General features: G+C 41.0%; 1 protein-coding gene across 2 annotated transcripts in view; it reads left to right on the plus strand.

Annotated features, from left to right (window-relative positions):
* Positions 1-18,759, plus strand: part of TFAP2D (transcription factor AP-2 delta) — a gene marked incomplete at its 5' end in the record, with an annotated part of 54,952 nt that overhangs the window by 9,497 nt on the left and 26,696 nt on the right. For both annotated transcript variants that reach the window (XM_081246443.1, XM_081246442.1), the window contains 2 exons: positions 5,674-5,839; positions 6,017-6,135. In XM_081246443.1, coding sequence (XP_081102569.1) covers positions 5,674-5,839; positions 6,017-6,135 — 285 coding nt within the window. The remainder of the gene's footprint in view (positions 1-5,673; positions 5,840-6,016; positions 6,136-18,759) is intronic.

Raw genomic sequence — 18,759 nt, forward strand, 5'->3', positions numbered from 1 at the left:
TTTACTCAGATCACCAAAACTCATCTCTGTGGCTCATCCACTGTGAAAATATTGTCAGAAATACACCTGGGGCTTCGTTTGCTGTCTTAGTCCCCAAACACAGATGCTGCAGATGCAGAATTCAGTCTCCTTTATATGAAGTATAAAATTCATGTACCAAAGGATCTAGAGGCATGGTTTGTTGGAAATCTATTTTAGGGGGAGGGGAGCTACTTTTCCATAGCCTACTGGTGTCTCTCTAATTTCTTTATTGCTTTGAACATCACCAAAAGCCAAAGCAGGCTCTGCACACACGTTACACACCCACCACTACCTTAAACCAGTAGGTCTCTCCGTGCAGACCTCCCTTTCTTTTGTTCTGCGTGGAATCTCGACCTGGATAAGCGCATTCAGACTTGGTAACCCAGTAATACCTGTAACGACATATCCTTCCCCCAGACAGTGCAACTAGCTGCGGATACGGCATCCGAGGCCTATTTGATTGCAGTTAGGCCCCTTATCCCTTTACTGTTTGATTACAATTAACATCTGCTTTGCGTGGAGGGAGGGGATTACGTGGGGCTGGGGGGCGGGTAATTGGGGCTGAGAAGGGCGAGAGGCTAGAGAGAAAGCAGCCGAGAATGCTCCTACCCCACCCCGTTTACACGCGCACCTCACAGAAATGCAGCCGCAGAACAAACGGACAGGAAACTCCTGTAATCACTTACACATTTTTTAATGTGTCAGAAAAAAACGAGCGATCACTGGAGATGAAGAAGGGAGATAAAAAAAATCCCTGCCATTTGTATTTCTTTCATTTGAATTGTAAACATCTGTTTGGCTGTAAGGCGAACAGAACATTTATTTTGCTCTCCAGATTTGGTCTAATGATGTCGACGCCGAGGCGGCGGCGAGTGGGGCGGCGCTGCGGCTTTGGAGAGGCTGCGCGCACGGGCCCGCGCCCGGAAGCCCGCCGGGAAGTATTGATAGCACCTGCGGAGCGCGCGGGGCCTCTAGCCGTCCTCAGCTCTGCTCCGAGGCGGGAAGGCACCCAGAGGGAAAGAGTAGCTTAGAGGCAGCTTTAGGGGTTCCAGGGGGGCCGCAGTTCCTGGGAGAGGGCCCGGACTCTTTCCTCTGCCCTAATTGCCTGGAAGAAGAAGAGGAAAAGCGGACCCAGGCATTGGCGCCTGGCTTTCCGATTCCGTAGCTGCGTAAAAAGTGGGCGGGTCTTGTCGCGCTCTGCAGCTTGCATCCAGCGCCGCGGCAGTTGCTCAACACAATGGTAAGGTTGAGTGGCCTTAACTCGGGTGAACGAGCACGCGTGCGTCCGTTTTCCGTTGTACCTCCTCACAATAAATAAGGGAAATAACTGGAGCAGGTGTGAGCATCCCCATTTTTGAGATGGGCAGACTGAGGCCCAGAATTCCTCGCCTAAGGTCGTATGGGTCACTTGTTGGCCAACCTTTTACCTCTTTCCCTCCCCCACATCGTCCCCAGCACGCCAAGGCGGGTGCAGCCCCATCCCCGTGCTTTTTTGGCCCCACGGGATCTGACAAAGTCTGGCCGCTGGAAGATCTGCATCTCTGTTTTGTGCTGGTTTTGTTCCCCACACAGGCTTTGGTTGACTTTTCACTGTAGTTTTGGCAAAGTTATCCCTTTTATGATAGCCACGTCCTAACAAGTGACCTTGAGTAGATGATTTCTTATGCTGTTACTATAGCTACCCATCTGAGTTTGCAGCATCACTGGAAGTAGGAAGCTCTATCTCCAAATGTCGATTTTTAAATTAGTAAATCCCATGGAAGTATTGTGTCTGTGCACTATGAATGGAGAAGGGATGTACTCTAGAGAAGTTCGGCATGAGGACCCTAGCTATGGCACCAGAGACACCCCTAATTGGAGTGCTGGGTCTAGAATGAATATTGCGTAATTTTAATAAGAGCTGACATTCGACACAGACACCAAGAGGAACTTCAGCTAGTGACACTGGGGAGGAACACTCTAAATGGCTTGACGTAGTTGACCCTTCGTGACTTTCCTTCTTTGAAATCTCATCGTTGCCGTCTGTAGTCTGGAGCCCCTTAGAGATGTCCCACCTTCATTCCAAATGCAAAACTCTGGTTATGTTGACCTATTACTCTTTTCTTTCTCCTTAAAAAATAAACCACTGGGAGGAAAGATATCAGGTTCCCCACATGCTGCTGTAAGCTCTACAAGTTGCCAAATCTTTAACCAGGACAAGAGAGCTCCCCAAGGCTGCAGCAATGCCAAGTATCAAAGTAACAGAAATTCCCTTTAAAGATGCTGTGACATAAAAAATAAAAGACTCTGGAGTTGATGGCTAATCCTGAATACAAAATAAATCCTCCAGGCAATTTGTGTGTGCATAAAGCATATTCTTAATATGCAGCCTGTGTGACTTACCTAATAAATACTTATTTGAGCATAAGCCAGAAGGCTAACCTGGATGCAGGAGAGAAGACCCAGGGCCCAGAGAGTTCTCTCTTGGCTAGCTGGCAGACTCAGTGACTTCCCTGAGAGCAGCTGGCTTTCAGGGGGTTCACTTTGCCCAAAGGGGGCAGTTTCCCAGTTGGAGAAAGCCCAATATAACTCCTTCTTTTACAAAAATTATAATCTTCTGCAACTCCCTAAATTTGATTTTTAACCTACCGCAGATTAACAAAGATAGGAAAGTTCTAAAATTGTGCCCTTTCCTTTCCTGGAAAACAACACGTACGTTCATAATAAACTTGAGACCGGTTGGGTGAGATTCTTGTGTTCTCCACTGTGTGTGTACTGGCTAGCATGCAAGAGAGGAAGATTTATGTAAGAATATAAATTTGCTGATGATTCATAGTGACCATGGTTGAAAGCCCATTTTCAGGAGAAAATGTGTGAATTTTGAGTAAAAACATTATTATTTATTTACTTTCTTTTTCTTTTCTTTTTTTTTTTTGGCTGTGCATGCAGCTTGTAGGAACTTAGTTCCCTGACCAGGAGTTGAAGCCGGGCCCCCAGCAGTGGAAGCTCGGAGTCCTAACCACTGGACCACCAGGGAACTCCCTTATTTTCTTAATATTTTTGCTTCAGATGACCTTACTATTGCCTAAGTCCTAAAGCTAACGGGGTCATGATTCTTACAACATGACAATAAAACCCAGATTCACTGATATCTAGCTTACTTTCCTGTTCATCTCAACTTTTGACAGGTCACTTGAGTTTACTTTTAAAATACATTTTGCATCTAGAGGTAAAAAGTGAGAGTATCAGTGAAAGTATAGTGGTAGTTTCTAGACCAGAAATCTGCAGAAATTATTATTATTATTATTATTTGTTTAAAAATTCTCTGTGAGAATGTGCGGTGGGGAAGCACAGTTGAATTTGGTTTTCCAGCTCCTGAGGCAGGCATCTGTACGTTTTTTCACTATGTTGGCCACAAGTTTAACTGCCAAGAAGAAGATTTCATTTCGATCATTGAGACTATGACCTTTCAGGCTTCAAACTGAGGGCAGGTTTCCAGACACTAGCATTGGGAATTTAGCCAAGTATACAGGACTCGTCTTCCAGCCTGTAGAGAGCTGGCTGCTTGGATGTTCTCAATATCCGGTCTCATGTTTTGGAGTAGGGGGCATTCAGGGTGATCTCCAGCCTCGGAATGCTTAGGGAGAAAGACCCGGGTCCTAGCACTTTCAGGGGAATCTTGGATAACTGTAGGACAGCAGGAGGAATTCCAGAAAGCACAGGGGTAGAAACACTTTAAGAGTGGGGCAAAGTTAGCCTGTTCTCTGTACCCAGGTCCAGGGCCCCTTTGCCCTTTTAAACATCCTCTCAGATTCCTTAGCCCCTGTGCCTAGAAAACACACCTGAATCTGAATGCCACAGAGCTGATCGACATGACATTCCATCTGAGCTGCTTAGTCAAGGAAGGGAAGGCAGGTGGTGAGTCCTAGACCAGTGCTTCTCAAAACATAATGAGCAACATTGTTAATCGGCTATACTCCAATATAAAATAAAAAGTAAAAAAAAAAAAAAAAAAAAAAAAAAACATAATGAGCACATGAGTCACCTGAGGGACTCGTTCAAATGCAGATTCTGACTCAGAAGGTCTGCGGTTGGGCCTGAGATTCTGCATTTCTAACAAGCTGCCAAGGAGATGCCAATGCTGCCAGCTGAGAACTACCCTTTGAGTAAAAATATTGGACAACACTCTCCTGCCCATTTTTCTCCCTCCACCTACTTTTTTTTTCATTTCCCTCATGGAACTTGACCATTTTCTGGAGATGGGTCTTAAGATTACCCATAACTGAAGAAATACAATGTATGCTCAGAAAAGCAACCTTTGAATTTGAACTTGCCACTGAGCTTCCAAAGCTCTGCCCTCAGATTGTTCAGTGCACAGGGAGGAGCCTTGGATCCTGAGGCTGTACAGCCACTGCATTAGCAGCGTGGACACTGGCTCAGGATTATTTGCTTTAAGGGAGGATCTGGCGGTAGGAAACCCTCCCCACTGATGATCGCTTTGGGTCCTCGAGTCTACTCCAGCTGCCTGAGGTTAGGGGATGTTCTCTGTTATTCCTGGAGGAGAGAAAAGCTCCAGGGGGCTTTCTGGACCTTGGAGACGGAAGGCTTCTGCTCCAGGAGCCCCAGCAGGGCGAAATAGCTTTAGTGATTGTTTTGTTTGGTTTTGTTTTGTTTTTGCGGTACGCGGGCCTCTCACTGTTGTGGCCTCTCCCGTTGCGGAGCACAGGCTCCGGACGCGCAGGCTCAGCGGCCATGGCTCCCGGACCCAGCTGCTCTGCAGCATGTGGGATCTTCCTGGACCGGGGCACGAACCCGTGTCCCCTGTATCAGCAGGCGGACTCTCAACCACTACGCCACCAGGGAAGCCCCAGCTTTAGTGATTTTGCTAACAGCAGTTAACTTTGCTTTGTTCTCTACTAGTAATAAAGATAATAACAAATACAGTAATATTATTGGCCATTAACATTTAATGTGTTACTGTTACTATGTTCTAAGTCTGGTGCTGTGTTTGATTGTGTGTGCTGATCCTGAAAGCTGACATATGTAGAGAAATTTGACCAATTATCCACTCACATGGGTTGAGAGTTTCTGGCAATGGGCACATGATTTTTAGTGGTACCTGAGGATTGAATGACTCTGGTGCCTATAGTTGTTAGTTGGACGAGGGGAGAGAGATGGCACTTCTCAAACATTTTAGAAATGAGCTTCATAAGTTTTGTCTATATAGTTAAGTCATGGATTAAAAAAAATCTATCTATTGTGTATATGCGTGCACATACAAAAACATACACACACAGAGCCATGGATATATAATACCTACCCTTTGTGGGTATTTACCTAATTGAAGTGTTTCTCGATGTGGATGATGTCAAAATTAACTTTGGTGGGCCACCCAACACTCCACAGGATGCTAATTTTGGCTAAAATAGTTTAATTTTTATACCCTCACAAATATTTTCTGTGTGATATTTGAAAGGAAAACCTTGAGTGTTATTTGAAAGGACATCTTCAGAGCAGCTTTCTGAGATGATCCAGGTGATAGATGTATAAGGAAAATTGTGCCATGTGTTTCCAAATCCTATGTAGTGTTGTGATAGTAAGTTTATCGCATGTGTTTCATGTTGTTATCTGCTCATACAGTCACTAATATATAATATACTTTTCCCTCCAAAGGTGGCACCTGCGTGGTCAACCCCACAGACTTGTTTTGCTCTGTCCCCGGTCGTTTGTCCCTTCTCAGTTCTACTTCCAAATACAAGGTGACCATTGCTGAGGTGAAGAGACGCCTCTCACCACCTGAATGCCTCAATGCTTCACTCTTGGGAGGCATTTTGAGAAGGTAAGAAAAAGGTGTTTTCTGGCACTGCGGTCTTCTAACTGTACTGGCACCATGCTCCCCAACCCTCAGCCCTTACGTTTTCTGTCCCATGTTGAATACCCCATGTGGTCAAGTCTTCTCGTCATTTTACTCCGAATGTCAACTTTCAAAACCTAGCTTTTGTTGGTTTTCGGACAGAGCAAAATCCAAGAATGGGGGTCGCTGCCTGAGGGAGAAGCTGGATAGGCTTGGCCTGAACTTGCCAGCCGGAAGACGGAAAGCAGCCAATGTTACCCTCCTCACTTCCTTAGTTGAAGGTATGACTTTTTAGCTCCGCAAGTTAATGATGGAAGGTTAGCAATTCTTTGAAATTCAGGTTTGTTTGATTACGCTGTGTCATTTTTGTCTATACTGTTAAGGTAGTTACAGGTGACTTTCCCAACTAATCATGATAATGAAGATTAAATTCGACTTAATATAAGGCTTAGACATTGATGCATAAACTATCATCTGATTTACTAATCTTGGCAGTAATAGGAAAGAAGATAACAATAGAAGATTTAGGTACTTAGACAAGTATTCCCCACATAACAGCAACAAAAAAACTCTGCAATTGTCATTTTTATTATTGTTTATTTTAGCGTTCAGATAAATCTGGTTTAACTCATTGTTATTCAGTGCAACATGATCTACAGGATAAATAATAATCCTTTATAGAGAGTTCACAGGAGTCAAGGCATGGCACCAAGCCTGAGAGCACATTGTATTAATCCGATAGACATCTCTTAAAGTACAGTGAAGTTCCACGGCTTTATGTGTGGGTAAGCTGACTCACAGAAAGGTTAAGGTTAGTCAGTGGGGTAGATGCAGACGTGGAAACAAACTCCCAGAAGTTTTGTTTTTTTTTTTCCAATTTACCTTTTCCCTTGTGTTTCTTCTGTAAGAACTAAACTTTACATATTCTCATTCAGTCTTCTAAGAAGAGGTATTATTGGAGACCTTTTAAACTTTGTGGAAGAGCTTTTGAATTCAAAGGAGAGTTCTTCCATAACCTAGAATGCTATTGTTTTAAATATGAACGAAGAAGCCTTTTTGCCAAGCCTTATCTGAACACACCTATGACACTTTTCTTGCATTGGTTTCTCACTTGACCATAAGACACTGTAGGAAGTAAAAGGTAAGTGAAACATACAAACAAACATCTTGCCTTTTTCCAGATTATCAACACACACTATTTACTGAACAACTCTGTGAAATAGTGTGTTCTTGACCTTGGTCTTGGCAAAATTGCTTTGGTGATTTTGGTATTTTTTTTAAAAAATTTTATTTATTTATTTATTTAGGCTGTGCCAGGTCTTAGTTGTGACACATGGGATCTTTAGTTGCAGCATGTATGTGGGACCTAGTTCCCTGACCAGGGATCAAACTCGGGCCCTCTGCATTGGGAGCGCAGAGTTTTACCCACTGGGCAACCAGGGAAGTCCCTGATTTTGCTATTAACAGGTATCTTTGCTTTACTTCCTAATTGTAATAATGATAACAACCACAATAATATTATTGGTCATGAACATTTAATAAGTGTTAACTGTTACTATGGTATATATCTTGTGCTGTTTGCCTGTGTGCGCTAATACTAAGAGCTGGCATATGGTAAAGGGAGTTGACCCATAATCCATCCATGGGGGTTGGGCGTACTAAAGGAAGAGCAAAGCAGAAAAAAATGACTAATGGATTGATTCTAAAGAGAGACAGATTCCTGCTTAATATAAGTGAAAACATCATGAAAATTATAGCTATCTAACAAAAGAACAAAATATGTTCAAAATATAAGAGTGGGTTCAAGAATCATATGAATCATAGAACATGATTGGTTCTCAAGCCCAGTTCCACAGTAAAATCATGGGCCTGGGCCCCATTCCCAAACCACTTGAAATGCAATCTCTGGGGGTATGGCACAGCTATCTACATTCTTAAAAACACCCCCTGATGTATAATGAGGTTTAAGGATCATTGACTTAAATGTTCCTTGAGATACTTTTCATGTAACTGGTGTGAAAAGTAAAGGCCCTAAGAGAGGCCTTTATCCAAGGTGTCTGTGAATGTCCATCCAGTAAAACCTGAAGAACCCTAAAAGGGTATAGTCAAAATTCTTCTTATTGATTTTTATGTTAGCCCAAAACACCAGAGCACCCTGTGTGGGAATCATTGATGGATGCTCACAGAAAGGATACAGGTTAAAACGTGAAATCCTAGGACCATCTCGTGGTCTTGCCAGCTACTCTTCCAGCAAAACTCTCCTATCACAAAAGTGCTTGGCTTGTGTTCACCTCTGCTCACAGAGGTGTCACATCAGCCTTGGCTGATGGAACTTAAGATTTTATCCTTCTCAGATGCATCTCACTTTAACTGGATGCTTTTGAAATCCCCCAAATATTCATGGTGTAGAGAAATAAATATTTTATTGTTGAACTCCAGGCATTCTGATGGAACTGAGGAAATGAGATTTAGGGGCAAAGGGACCTTTTGCATTCCTCAACTCCCCACATGTTACATTATGACCCTCAAATGTGTGCATTCTCTCTCTCACACACACACACGCATGCGTCTTAAGTTTCACTACTATGTATTATGTTCTATGGTATTTTTATTCTATTCCATATTTTTGTATTCTTTTAAAATGCTGATTGTAAACCCACTACTTTTAAATGCTGAATGTAAGCCCACTAAATTTATTTCAAGACTCACTGTTGAGTCATGGGTCATGACCCATGGTTTAAAAAAGTACAAGTGGTCTTAGGACAAGAGGAGAACCTAATATTTTGTGGCCTTCGTCCTCTTTGTGCTAACATGGATTTGATTCAGTTATTTCAAGTTTGTTTTGCTTATACCATTTTAGCTGGTAAATTAAAACTTTATCATGGTTACTGGTTGGTATTCATAGACCTTGAATTGACCATGTCTTTGGTAATATTTTTGCCCCTCAATCAAACATTTTTGCGGAAGCCAGTGACATTTTAGATTAATTTTTTCCAGAAATTCTAAAATGAGATTTCTAATTGTCAGAAATGGTCCATCAGCTTTCTTATAAACCTAAGGCTCTGTAGGAGAGAATACTAATCTTTTTCATCATTTAGAAACTCTTTATCTCCCTGATGGCCCAAGACATTGCTGGGGTTCAATCCAGCAATGGTTCAGTCCTTCCCCATTTTGGTACAGCACTTGAGACCAAGATAATTCTGACTGGCTTTATTCCTCATTGACCACACTTGGAAATAAATCTCCTTAAGGTCGACCTTCTGTGACTTTTTAGTACTTGTCTCGGCCCCTTTGTGGGGATGCTTTGAATACAGCCTTGCCATTGATGCTATTATGATAAAAATCCCAAAGAAAGAGTAGTGTATGGGGACACTGCTAGACTCTCCATGCAGACATGATTTACCCTTTGTCAAGATTCAATCAGTGAACAGTAAGGTACCTTATAACAGGGAATGAAATTAGCAAATGAAGGTATGGTTTTCAAAAACTACCCTTGTCACTAACCTCACAGTGGTTTCATTGTGATATTCCTGGGTTTCCACATTTGCCTTGGGTTTCCAATCATTTTGTTTTTAATTATTTTATAATCATTTCCCCCTGTATTTCTTTTAAATGGAGTCACTCTACTAATAGTGCCATTCTAGCATCGTTGTCAAATCAACATATTAGAGTCATTATTTTAGGGAATATTTTAGGAATTTATGAGAGGGCTATTTCATGCAAATTTATAATATTTAAATTATCCACAACATTTCTGTTACAAATAGCATTGCGCCTAATAACCAGTGGGATGAAGAACTCATGACTAACTTTTTTCACCAGATAAAGTTGTTTGAAAAGTGAACATTTTAGTAAGGCATGTATTTAGAGTGGGGATTTTTTTTTGGTCCACATAGCACAGATATATTTGACCTACAATGAGATATGAGTATTTGAATTCAGAGTCCACTGAATGTAATACTAGAAAATATTCCTTTTTTACCCATATGTCTTCAGTTAATGGGGTTTAAATATATAACTAATGGTTGGTACACCTTCTTGTACCCACTTTATCATAAGCCTGGAGTTCTTCTTATTTTCCCTTGTTAATCACATTGCTATGACTTCTCCTTTGTCCACTCTGGTATCTATAACATTAGAGAGTTGTCATTTTCTGGAAAATTCAGTGGATTAGAATTGCTTAACCCGATTCGCTGATCTTCCTGAGATCTTGGGATAATCCCAGACTCTTCCAGAGTGGGAGAAATTCTATATCTGGAGAACATTCAAAGAGTTTGACCAATATTATTGTTCTAGTTCTAATACTCTTGCTATGTATTTGTTATTTATGAATCACCAATTAGCTGCTTCCTCTATATTTTATTCCAGAACAATCTTTGCAGTGTTGGCGGTTGTTAAAACAAGTATAAGGAGTCGATTATGGCAGGAATGAGGAGTCATTCCTGTGTATCACTCCCACCTCACTTGAGGTTTTCCAAGATGGCCAAAGTTACGGAGTGTTGCTGGAGGGAAGTTTTGTTCACTTGAGTGGGGTGCTCTCCTGGGACAGTTCTGCTCAATTTACAGAGGCTCATATAGCATTCTCAGGCAACACCAGGAGTTCCACAAGCATAGTTAAGTCCTTAAACGTAAATACCTTGGCTTTCAGTTTGTCATGACCAGGTATCAAATTCTGTTTATATATATATTAAAAAACAGTATGGGGCAGTGAAGGGTATAAATATGCATCAGCAAAAGAAAGGGGACCATTTACAAATATTGTGTGTGATATCTATTCACTCTTTTCAAATCTAAACCTTTTGTCCCTTTTGCCTCTTTCTTTAGTTTTCCCTCCCTCCTTCCTTCCTTTCTTCCCTCCTTTCTTGCCTCCCTCCCTCCCTCCCGTCTTCCTTCCTTCCTTCCTTAATTCTTTCTTTCCTTTTTTTAAAAAATAAATTTATTTATTTATTTATTTTTGGCTGCATTGGGTCTTTGTTGCTGCGCACGGGCTTTCTCTAGTTGAGGCGAGTGGGGGCTACTCTTCGTTGTGGTGCACAAGCTTCTCTTTGCAGTGGCTTCTCTTGTTGCGGAGCACAGGCTCTAGGCGCGCGGGCTTCAGCAGTTGTGGCACACGGGCTCAGTAGTTGTGGCTCACGGGCTCTAGAGCGCAGGCTCAGTAGTTGTGGTGCACGGGCTTAGTTGCTCCGTGGCATGTGGGATCTTCCCGGACCAGGGCTCGAACCCATGTCCCCTGCGTTGGCAGGCAGATTCTTAACCACTGTGCCACCAGGGAAGCCCTCTTTCCTTTCTTTTTAAAGTAAGCTCCCAGCCCCTGTCCTGCACTTCTCACCTCATGCCTTGGACTAGTACCTCCACCTCTGCCCCCAGTAATAACACTTTTGACATTTGGCTGACTTTGGGCAGGTTGCTTAACCTGACTGAGCTTCATTTTCCTAATTTACAGATAAGGATCACACTATCTGTGATGTTTAGGGTAATGCTAGCTGTTATAACAGTTAATTTCCAAATTTTCAGTGGCTTAACACGATAGAAGCTTCTTTGTCACTCTTCACAGATGACGTGGGTGTTCCTCCCCCGGGCCCTTCCTTCCTCTTAGTCTCATTCAGGGACCAGAGTACTTCCACCTCTAGCTATGCCCTCCTCTAGGTCCTGGGAGCCCTATGCATTCAGCTCACAATAAGGAAAGACACGATGGTGAAAGGACACAGCTTCCAACCCACTTGGCCAGGAATTGGCCTACGTTGCTACCGTCTACATTCCATGACAACTAGTCCCATGGCTATGCCTAATTCCAGAGGCATGAGATATGCCAGAAAATGTAGTGCCTAGCTGGGCAGAATCTTGTCAGCAACAACTCTATAGTATAAAAGAAAGGACAAATCTTGGATGGTCCAGCTCCCATTTCTGCCACATCTGCTTTGTGTGTCTTTTGTAGAATTAAATGCATTCGCTACATTAAACACTTGACACGGTGGGGCAAAGAGGCACTTAATAAAAATTAGTACCTGTTCTCTTGTCTCTTTCTCCCTAAACAATAGTGTTACTTAGTAGCAGAATTTACTCAGGATCATAAAACTTTAACCCTGGAGGGAAATGGAAGATTGAGTAGTCTAAGGCAGTGGGACATAGCACACATGGTTAAAGAGTGTGCTTCCGGAGCCAAATAGCCTTGTTTGAACCCGCTTCTACCACTTACTAGCTGTGTGCTATAGGGAAAGACTCACAACCTCTCTGAGCATCAGTGTCCTTACCTATAAAGGGGTGTTAATAATAAGGTTGTTGTCGGAGTGAAATCAGAATGTTTATAAAGCAGTTCACAGGGTGCCCAGCGAAAAGTTTGTGTCGATAAATTTTAGTTATCTTTATTCTCAAATGAGAAAACTAAGGGACAGTGAGATTAACCATTTTGCACAGGATCAGGGGAGCAGCAAGGAGGAGAACCCAGTTCTTCTGCTTTGCAACATCACCATGTGTTTTCCACTCGGATTTATGTTAGTGGCATGGATTCTGAACAGTTGCATTGCTGAACTACTTCTGAATTTAACTATATATTTATAGTTAGAGTTACAACAGTTATAACAATATAACTAAGGAATAGAAAGAAGTTATCAATTCCTGAGCCTGTTTTTCACCATGGATTGGACATCCGTGCTGCTAGGAATCCTGGGCAAGCTTGTTGGGCTTTTCTGCATCCAACAGGACAAGCTGATTTTAACATCCTGATGCACCATCTGCTGCCACTTAATCCTCCAAAGTTAGGATGACATTAAATCTTGCTTCTTTCTGTTTTTCTGGAATAAAATTATCAATAGTGTCTCTTGTACTTTCAAAAGGGTGCCAGTCTACTTAGTTAGTTAGTTAGGAGACTATCCTACAAAACCTTTTCCTTCCACTTCAGCCAAATCAACCTAAGGTAGGAGACAGGAATGCAATCACTTGGTGCTATTTCCCCCTTTGTCTTTAATCCTGAGCCTATATGATTGCATTTCCAAGAAACCAGGGAAAAGAACGATCAACTTGACAATGAACGCTTTCCTATAAATGAGCTATTAGGGAGCAATTTTCTTCGTACGATTAGTCCATGGCTTTTTAATTTAGGAAGAGGTATTGTTCACTGCTTGAGGCTTGTAGGATTCAAATGCCAAAATCCTTTTGCCAAGCATCAGTGATAATACACGCACAGGGCACACTCAGCATTATTTGCTCTTCTCACGGAATTTAGAACAGAGGTGCTATTCCCCTTGTCTTCACACAGGTACCAGAGTGGGTTTCTCTGGGTGTGTGGAGCTTAGGGCTAATCTCCAAGGACGCACAGCATGGCTGTAGGTCTGAAAGGACCATCATCCCAACATAACTCCTTCACCAGCCATTCCAGACATCACATTTCCACCTAAGTCCCTCCTCTGGGATAAAGGTTTCCAGCTTTCTTCTAAAAATGTATGTGATATTAAAAGGGTCTTACATTGACCCCTTGTTATATTGTTACAATAGTTCTAATTGGTGCTCACTTTAGTCACACGATGACCTGGAAGAGCCTAATCACTAGGGGACCCTGGTGTCCCCTTTTGCACACAAACACTCTGGCATTGACAATGTCTTCTTGGGCACAGCTTTGCATTTCAGAGCTGCCAGTGGAATTGGACTCAATAAGTAAATGCTAGTGCAGTCTATGTTAGTCAGTCATCTTAAGGTCTTTCTTGGAAAATGGCTTTTTTTTTTCAGACTTATAGGTATTATCTGTAAATATCTTATTCTTTTTTTTTTTTTTTTTTTGCGGTATGCGGGCCTCTCACTGCTGTGGCCTCTCCCGTTGCGGAGCACAGGCTCCGGACGCGCAGGCTCAGCGGCCATGGCTCACAGGCCCAGCCGCTCCGCGGCATATGGGATCTTCCCAGACCGGGCACAAACCTGTGTCCCCTGCATTGGCAGATGGACTCTCAACCAGTGCGCCACCAGGGAAGCCCCTGTAAATTTCTTATTCTAAGTCATGGAATAGTTTCTATCGAGAGACCCTGCTTTGATAATTGATCATTAGGTAGCAATTCGATATTGTTGTCTAATATCTGAGAACTCATGTCTATCAGAATTTTCAATAATTGATCTCAGTATCTTACAATATTATGGATTAATACACATCATCTCAGAGGAATCTTCTTAAATCATTTGCTTACTTCCTAAGAGTGCTCCCCTGACCTGCATCTTATGGTTTCATTCATTTTCAGGGAGAAAGGTGTTTACATGTAGGGGGTAGAGGAAATAGGCTATTGCACATATGCCCTTGTGTCTGTCTGTGTGCTTGTGGCGTGCTTAGATTCCTACTCCTGTTCTGGCACAAAAAAACAGATGTATCCAAGCCTGTTTGGCTCAGTCCTGCCTTTGCCCCTTTGGTCCAGCATACTACTCACTCTTGCAAATCACAAAGCTTCCTTAGAAGCACGTCTCTGCATGACTTTCCTAGGTTTTTTCTTTTTTCTACTATTCTCTCTTTCAAAGTTCATGCCAACTAATGTGCTTTTCAAAACTCAGTGTCTGCTTTTTTCCATTGTTTACCTTTGTCAAAATTCGTCAGTGTTCTAATAAAATTGTAGATTATAATTATTCCTAATGATGTCTAACTCCTACTGAATAGTAATGAAAGTTTTGGAATTGCTTAGGTTTCCATTTACAACAAGTATTTGAGTTTAGATGAAATCTTTCTAAGAACTGAGTCAGAGGGTAGTTTTGCTTTTTAATTAATATAATTTTAAGTAGGTCATTCGTTAGATGGTAAAAATTCAAAAGTTACAAAGGGTATATAGTGAAATGTCTCCTTTTCACTCTATTCCCCATTTAGACCCTCTCCTGGAGGAAACAAATGTTACTGGTTTCTCTATTTCCTTCCAAGGATATATATGTGTATGCATAGTTTTGGTTTTTATTTTAAAAATTATAGCATTCTATACACACTGTTCTACACATTTTTTCACACATTATCTTAGCTTTATTTGCAGTTTTTACAAGTTGTTCATTCTTTTAAACACGCACAGTATTCCGTTGTTTGAGTGCATCATAACTTATTTAACCAGTGACCTACTAAATCTCATATAGGTGTTTTTAATCTTTGGCTATTACTAATAGTGCTACAATAAGCAACCTCACACTTACATAAATAATTCTTCAGATATGCAAGTATATCTATTCAATGAATTCCTAAGAATGTGTTGCAGGGTCAAAAGATATTTGCATTTGTAATTTTTTTTTTTTTTTTTTTTTTTTTTTTTGCGGTACGTGGGCGTCACACTGTTGTGGCCTCTCCCATTGCGGAGCACAGGCTCCAGACGCGCAGGCTCAGCGGCCATGGCTCACGGGCCCGGCCGCTCTGCGGCATGTGGGATCTTCCTGGACCGGGGCACGAACCCGTGTCCCCTGCATTGGCAGGCGGACTCTCAACCACTGCGCCACCAGGGAAGCCCTGCATTTGTAATTTTAAAAGATTATTGGAAGATTGCTCTGTACAGTGGTTGTAAAGTTATGATTCTATCAGTGATGGGGGTAGGAAGCTTTGACATGCTAGTACTCCCCTATACTCTAGCCCAAGCACGGCGCTATCAATTTTTTGATCTTTGCTAATTTGAGTGGAAAAAAAAATAGACTACCTCTATTATGAAGGAGGTTGAGTATATTCTTAGGAGAATTTTATGAGCTTTTTTGTCTGTTCACTTGCTTTGTACCAATAGGGTAATTTTTTACATTTTTCTCATTCATTTGTAAGTGCTCATCGTATATAAGGAAAACGGGCTGTGTGCCTCTGATATGAGTTGCTAAGCGTCTCCACCCCTGGCTCTGGTTTGTCTGTTTGCTATTATAAGTTTTTTGTTTAGTTGCTTATTTGTTCAGATCTATGTCATGCAGAACTTTTTTATATTGATATAATCATATTTCTCATATATTTTATTCCATGGCCTTTCATTTTTATTGTAATATTTTGAAAGTCCTTTTTCATCCCAAGATTATAAAATATTTCTCCCATGTTGCCTTCTAATTACTTTGTGGATCTATATTTTATGTTTAAATCTTTGATCCATCTGGACTTTTTGTTGTTGTTGGATGTATGATATAGATCTAATTTTACTTGTTTTTTTTTTCCCAGATGGCCAGCCAGTTGTCCCAACATCTTTTATTGATAATCCATTTTCCCCTACTGTTATGAAAAGCAAGTTTCATCTTACACTAAATCTCCTTAAACAAATATACTTTTTAAATTGACTGATGACTTTGTTCCCCTAACAATATCTCTCCTTTACCCCACCACATAGCCATTTTTGTTTCTAGAGTGTGTATTATATCAGCCAAATAAGGCAGAACTCAGTATGCAAGAACCCAGATAGACAGAGGTCTTTACAGTTTAATATTAACTCCATAGTAACTGTTTTCTTTTTTACTGATATAAGCCACAGAATCCGTGTTTTGGGGGAAGGTGTATATTTCATCCCCACATAATGCTTTCCCTTCACCTTAGGACAACCGTGGCTTGAGATGAGGTCAGGAGCTTTCAAAAAATGCAGATGCCCTGGCTCCAGAGATTGAATGACAGGGGGTAAAACCCTGGTGTGTGTGTGTGTGTGTGTGTGTGAGTGTGTGTGTGTGTGTGTATGCACACATGCTTGTATACACACATATTAAACAAACTCCCAGGCTATGGGAATAGCAAGGATTGAAAAACACTGTCTTCAAGCATAATCTATTTTATTAAATGGCTCCACTGATACAATGATATACTCAACGGGTATTTTATATGTTTCATTCTTTCTAGCAATTTTCTTTTGCTCTAGTTTTTCACTTATATTCTTTGGAAGGGGTGCCCCGCAAGATTATTGTTATAATTAACCAATAAAATATTTGAAAGCTTTTCCACTTTACAAATGTTTACTAAGTACCTATTATGAGTCGGGTACTGTACTAAGCACAGAGTATGGAATGGGGAACAAAACTATCACTCTGAGGAACAAAGTGTTGGTATTTAAACAAAGTCCTCGTTAAATAGGGAAACTACCACATTATAAGACACTTACCTATAGTGTAGATTATATGATATATAGTGTCACAGAGTGCACTCCTTTTAGAATCGTTCTGGAAGCCTGTAACAGGTACATTAAACCTGTCCTTCAGCTCTAGGGTTTACGGAAGCTTGATATTTTTTTTTATAACTTTTTAAATATCTCATCCAGATTTGAAAATATTCTCAAATTTGCTATCTAATAGATGCTTCTCAGAATAATCCCAGAGATAGATTTGAATGTGCTATTTTCCATACATGTAATTAAAATTGAAATCACAGATATGTGACTGGAACTTAACACATATGAATTGTTGCTTTCATTTAATAATATAGGGTATTACAATAAGAAGTTAAACCTAAGTTCTTTCTAAGGCAATGAATTTAGTGACAGTTGGTGAGAATTGTCTAGTGAATAACAATGTACAAGTATCCTTTAGTACAAATTAGTTTTAGATATTGATTTACAGTTGTCTAAAGTACATTTTCTTCTAAAATACAATAATTCTAAAAGGAGAAAAAATCCTTAATGACTGGATAAAATGTTGAAATGAGGTGTGTTCATTTCTATTTTAAAAATGCATTTAGACCTGCTTCAGGTAAAATAATGTGGGAACCCAGAATCTCAGTAAAACGATCAATCCACTTTCCTCAGAAAGCATTTTTCCCATTAACTTTCCATTTCTGGGCTTCAACAATAATTGCCATATAAGTGTTTCCTAATATTTACCCTTAGTTTTTTACTTTTTGCTTTTGAGTGTGAAAAATGAATGCCCTGAAAAAGAGCAAATTCTCTTTTTATGCTCTTCCCGTATTCTGTAACTTTACTTGTGTTGGTTTTTTGAGAGAGAGGTCCTCAGCATGAGTCATTAACTGCTGCTGTTACTATTGAAAAATGGTTTCCCCTTTTTTGGAAGGAGGGGTCTCACTACTTGGCGTAGAGAGCCTAAAGCCTTGCACTTAGAATATCCTGTCCAAGCTCTCAAACTATCCCCCATGTATCCTACTTCTAAAACAGTAATTTTTGGAATGGCATGAAGTACAGTGGACGTATTTGCCAAAGTTACTGTGTTGCTTCAGTGGTGTAAAGAAGCAGGGGTGGGTTGGTACTGGTTTGTCAGGTGGCACATTGCATTGAAATAAAGGAAGAGCTTAAATCCTCTCTGGAAAACAGCCACCACGGGGCATCCCATCTCATCGTGCACAGAAATGAGACAACAGCCGCCATGTTTGCTATATGGGATCTAGCCCTCCAGGGATCACACTGTCACCCCAGGTTACTGCACCTACTTGTTCACGTGGGTACTTCATCTCCCCACAGAGACAGAGAAGCTCATAGTTCTTTATTTTCACAAATCAGTCAAATCCCCTAGAGTCTTATTCACATGCTTTTCTGCTCCAAAAATTTCTATTTTTCTTAAACCTGTTGACTCTAAGGTATCTGTGGTACAGGATTGAACTGTAGATTTGTCATTTTTCCTGAATATCATGTGTCTTTTAATTCGTGGATCCATTAATTCGTTCATTCTTGGGTCCTCACGCACAAAGCTTTTGTGGCATGGTCTACACATTTTAACTACACATCAGAGTGTCTTCACTTGCCACTTCTTTTGATGTAGCATCGCTATACATCCAGTAACAATGTTACGTCGCAAGCAGGAGAAAGCAGTAAACAGAGCTAAGGGAAGGAAGGATCTGGCTGTCAGTGTAAATGTAAATAGCAGCTGTTCCATTCAAACTGTTTTTAAAACTACCACACGGTGAGAGGTTTGCATAAAATGGGCCAGATCCTCAAGAATCAGGTTTTAACAAAAAATTTAAGAGGCATGCTGCCATCCTCCTGTTTGCACTGTTTCACTTCTCTTACTAT

This window comes from Mesoplodon bidens (assembly GCF_964165515.1).
Source record: "Mesoplodon bidens genome assembly, chromosome: 10".
Lineage (NCBI taxonomy): Eukaryota > Metazoa > Chordata > Mammalia > Artiodactyla > Ziphiidae > Mesoplodon > Mesoplodon bidens.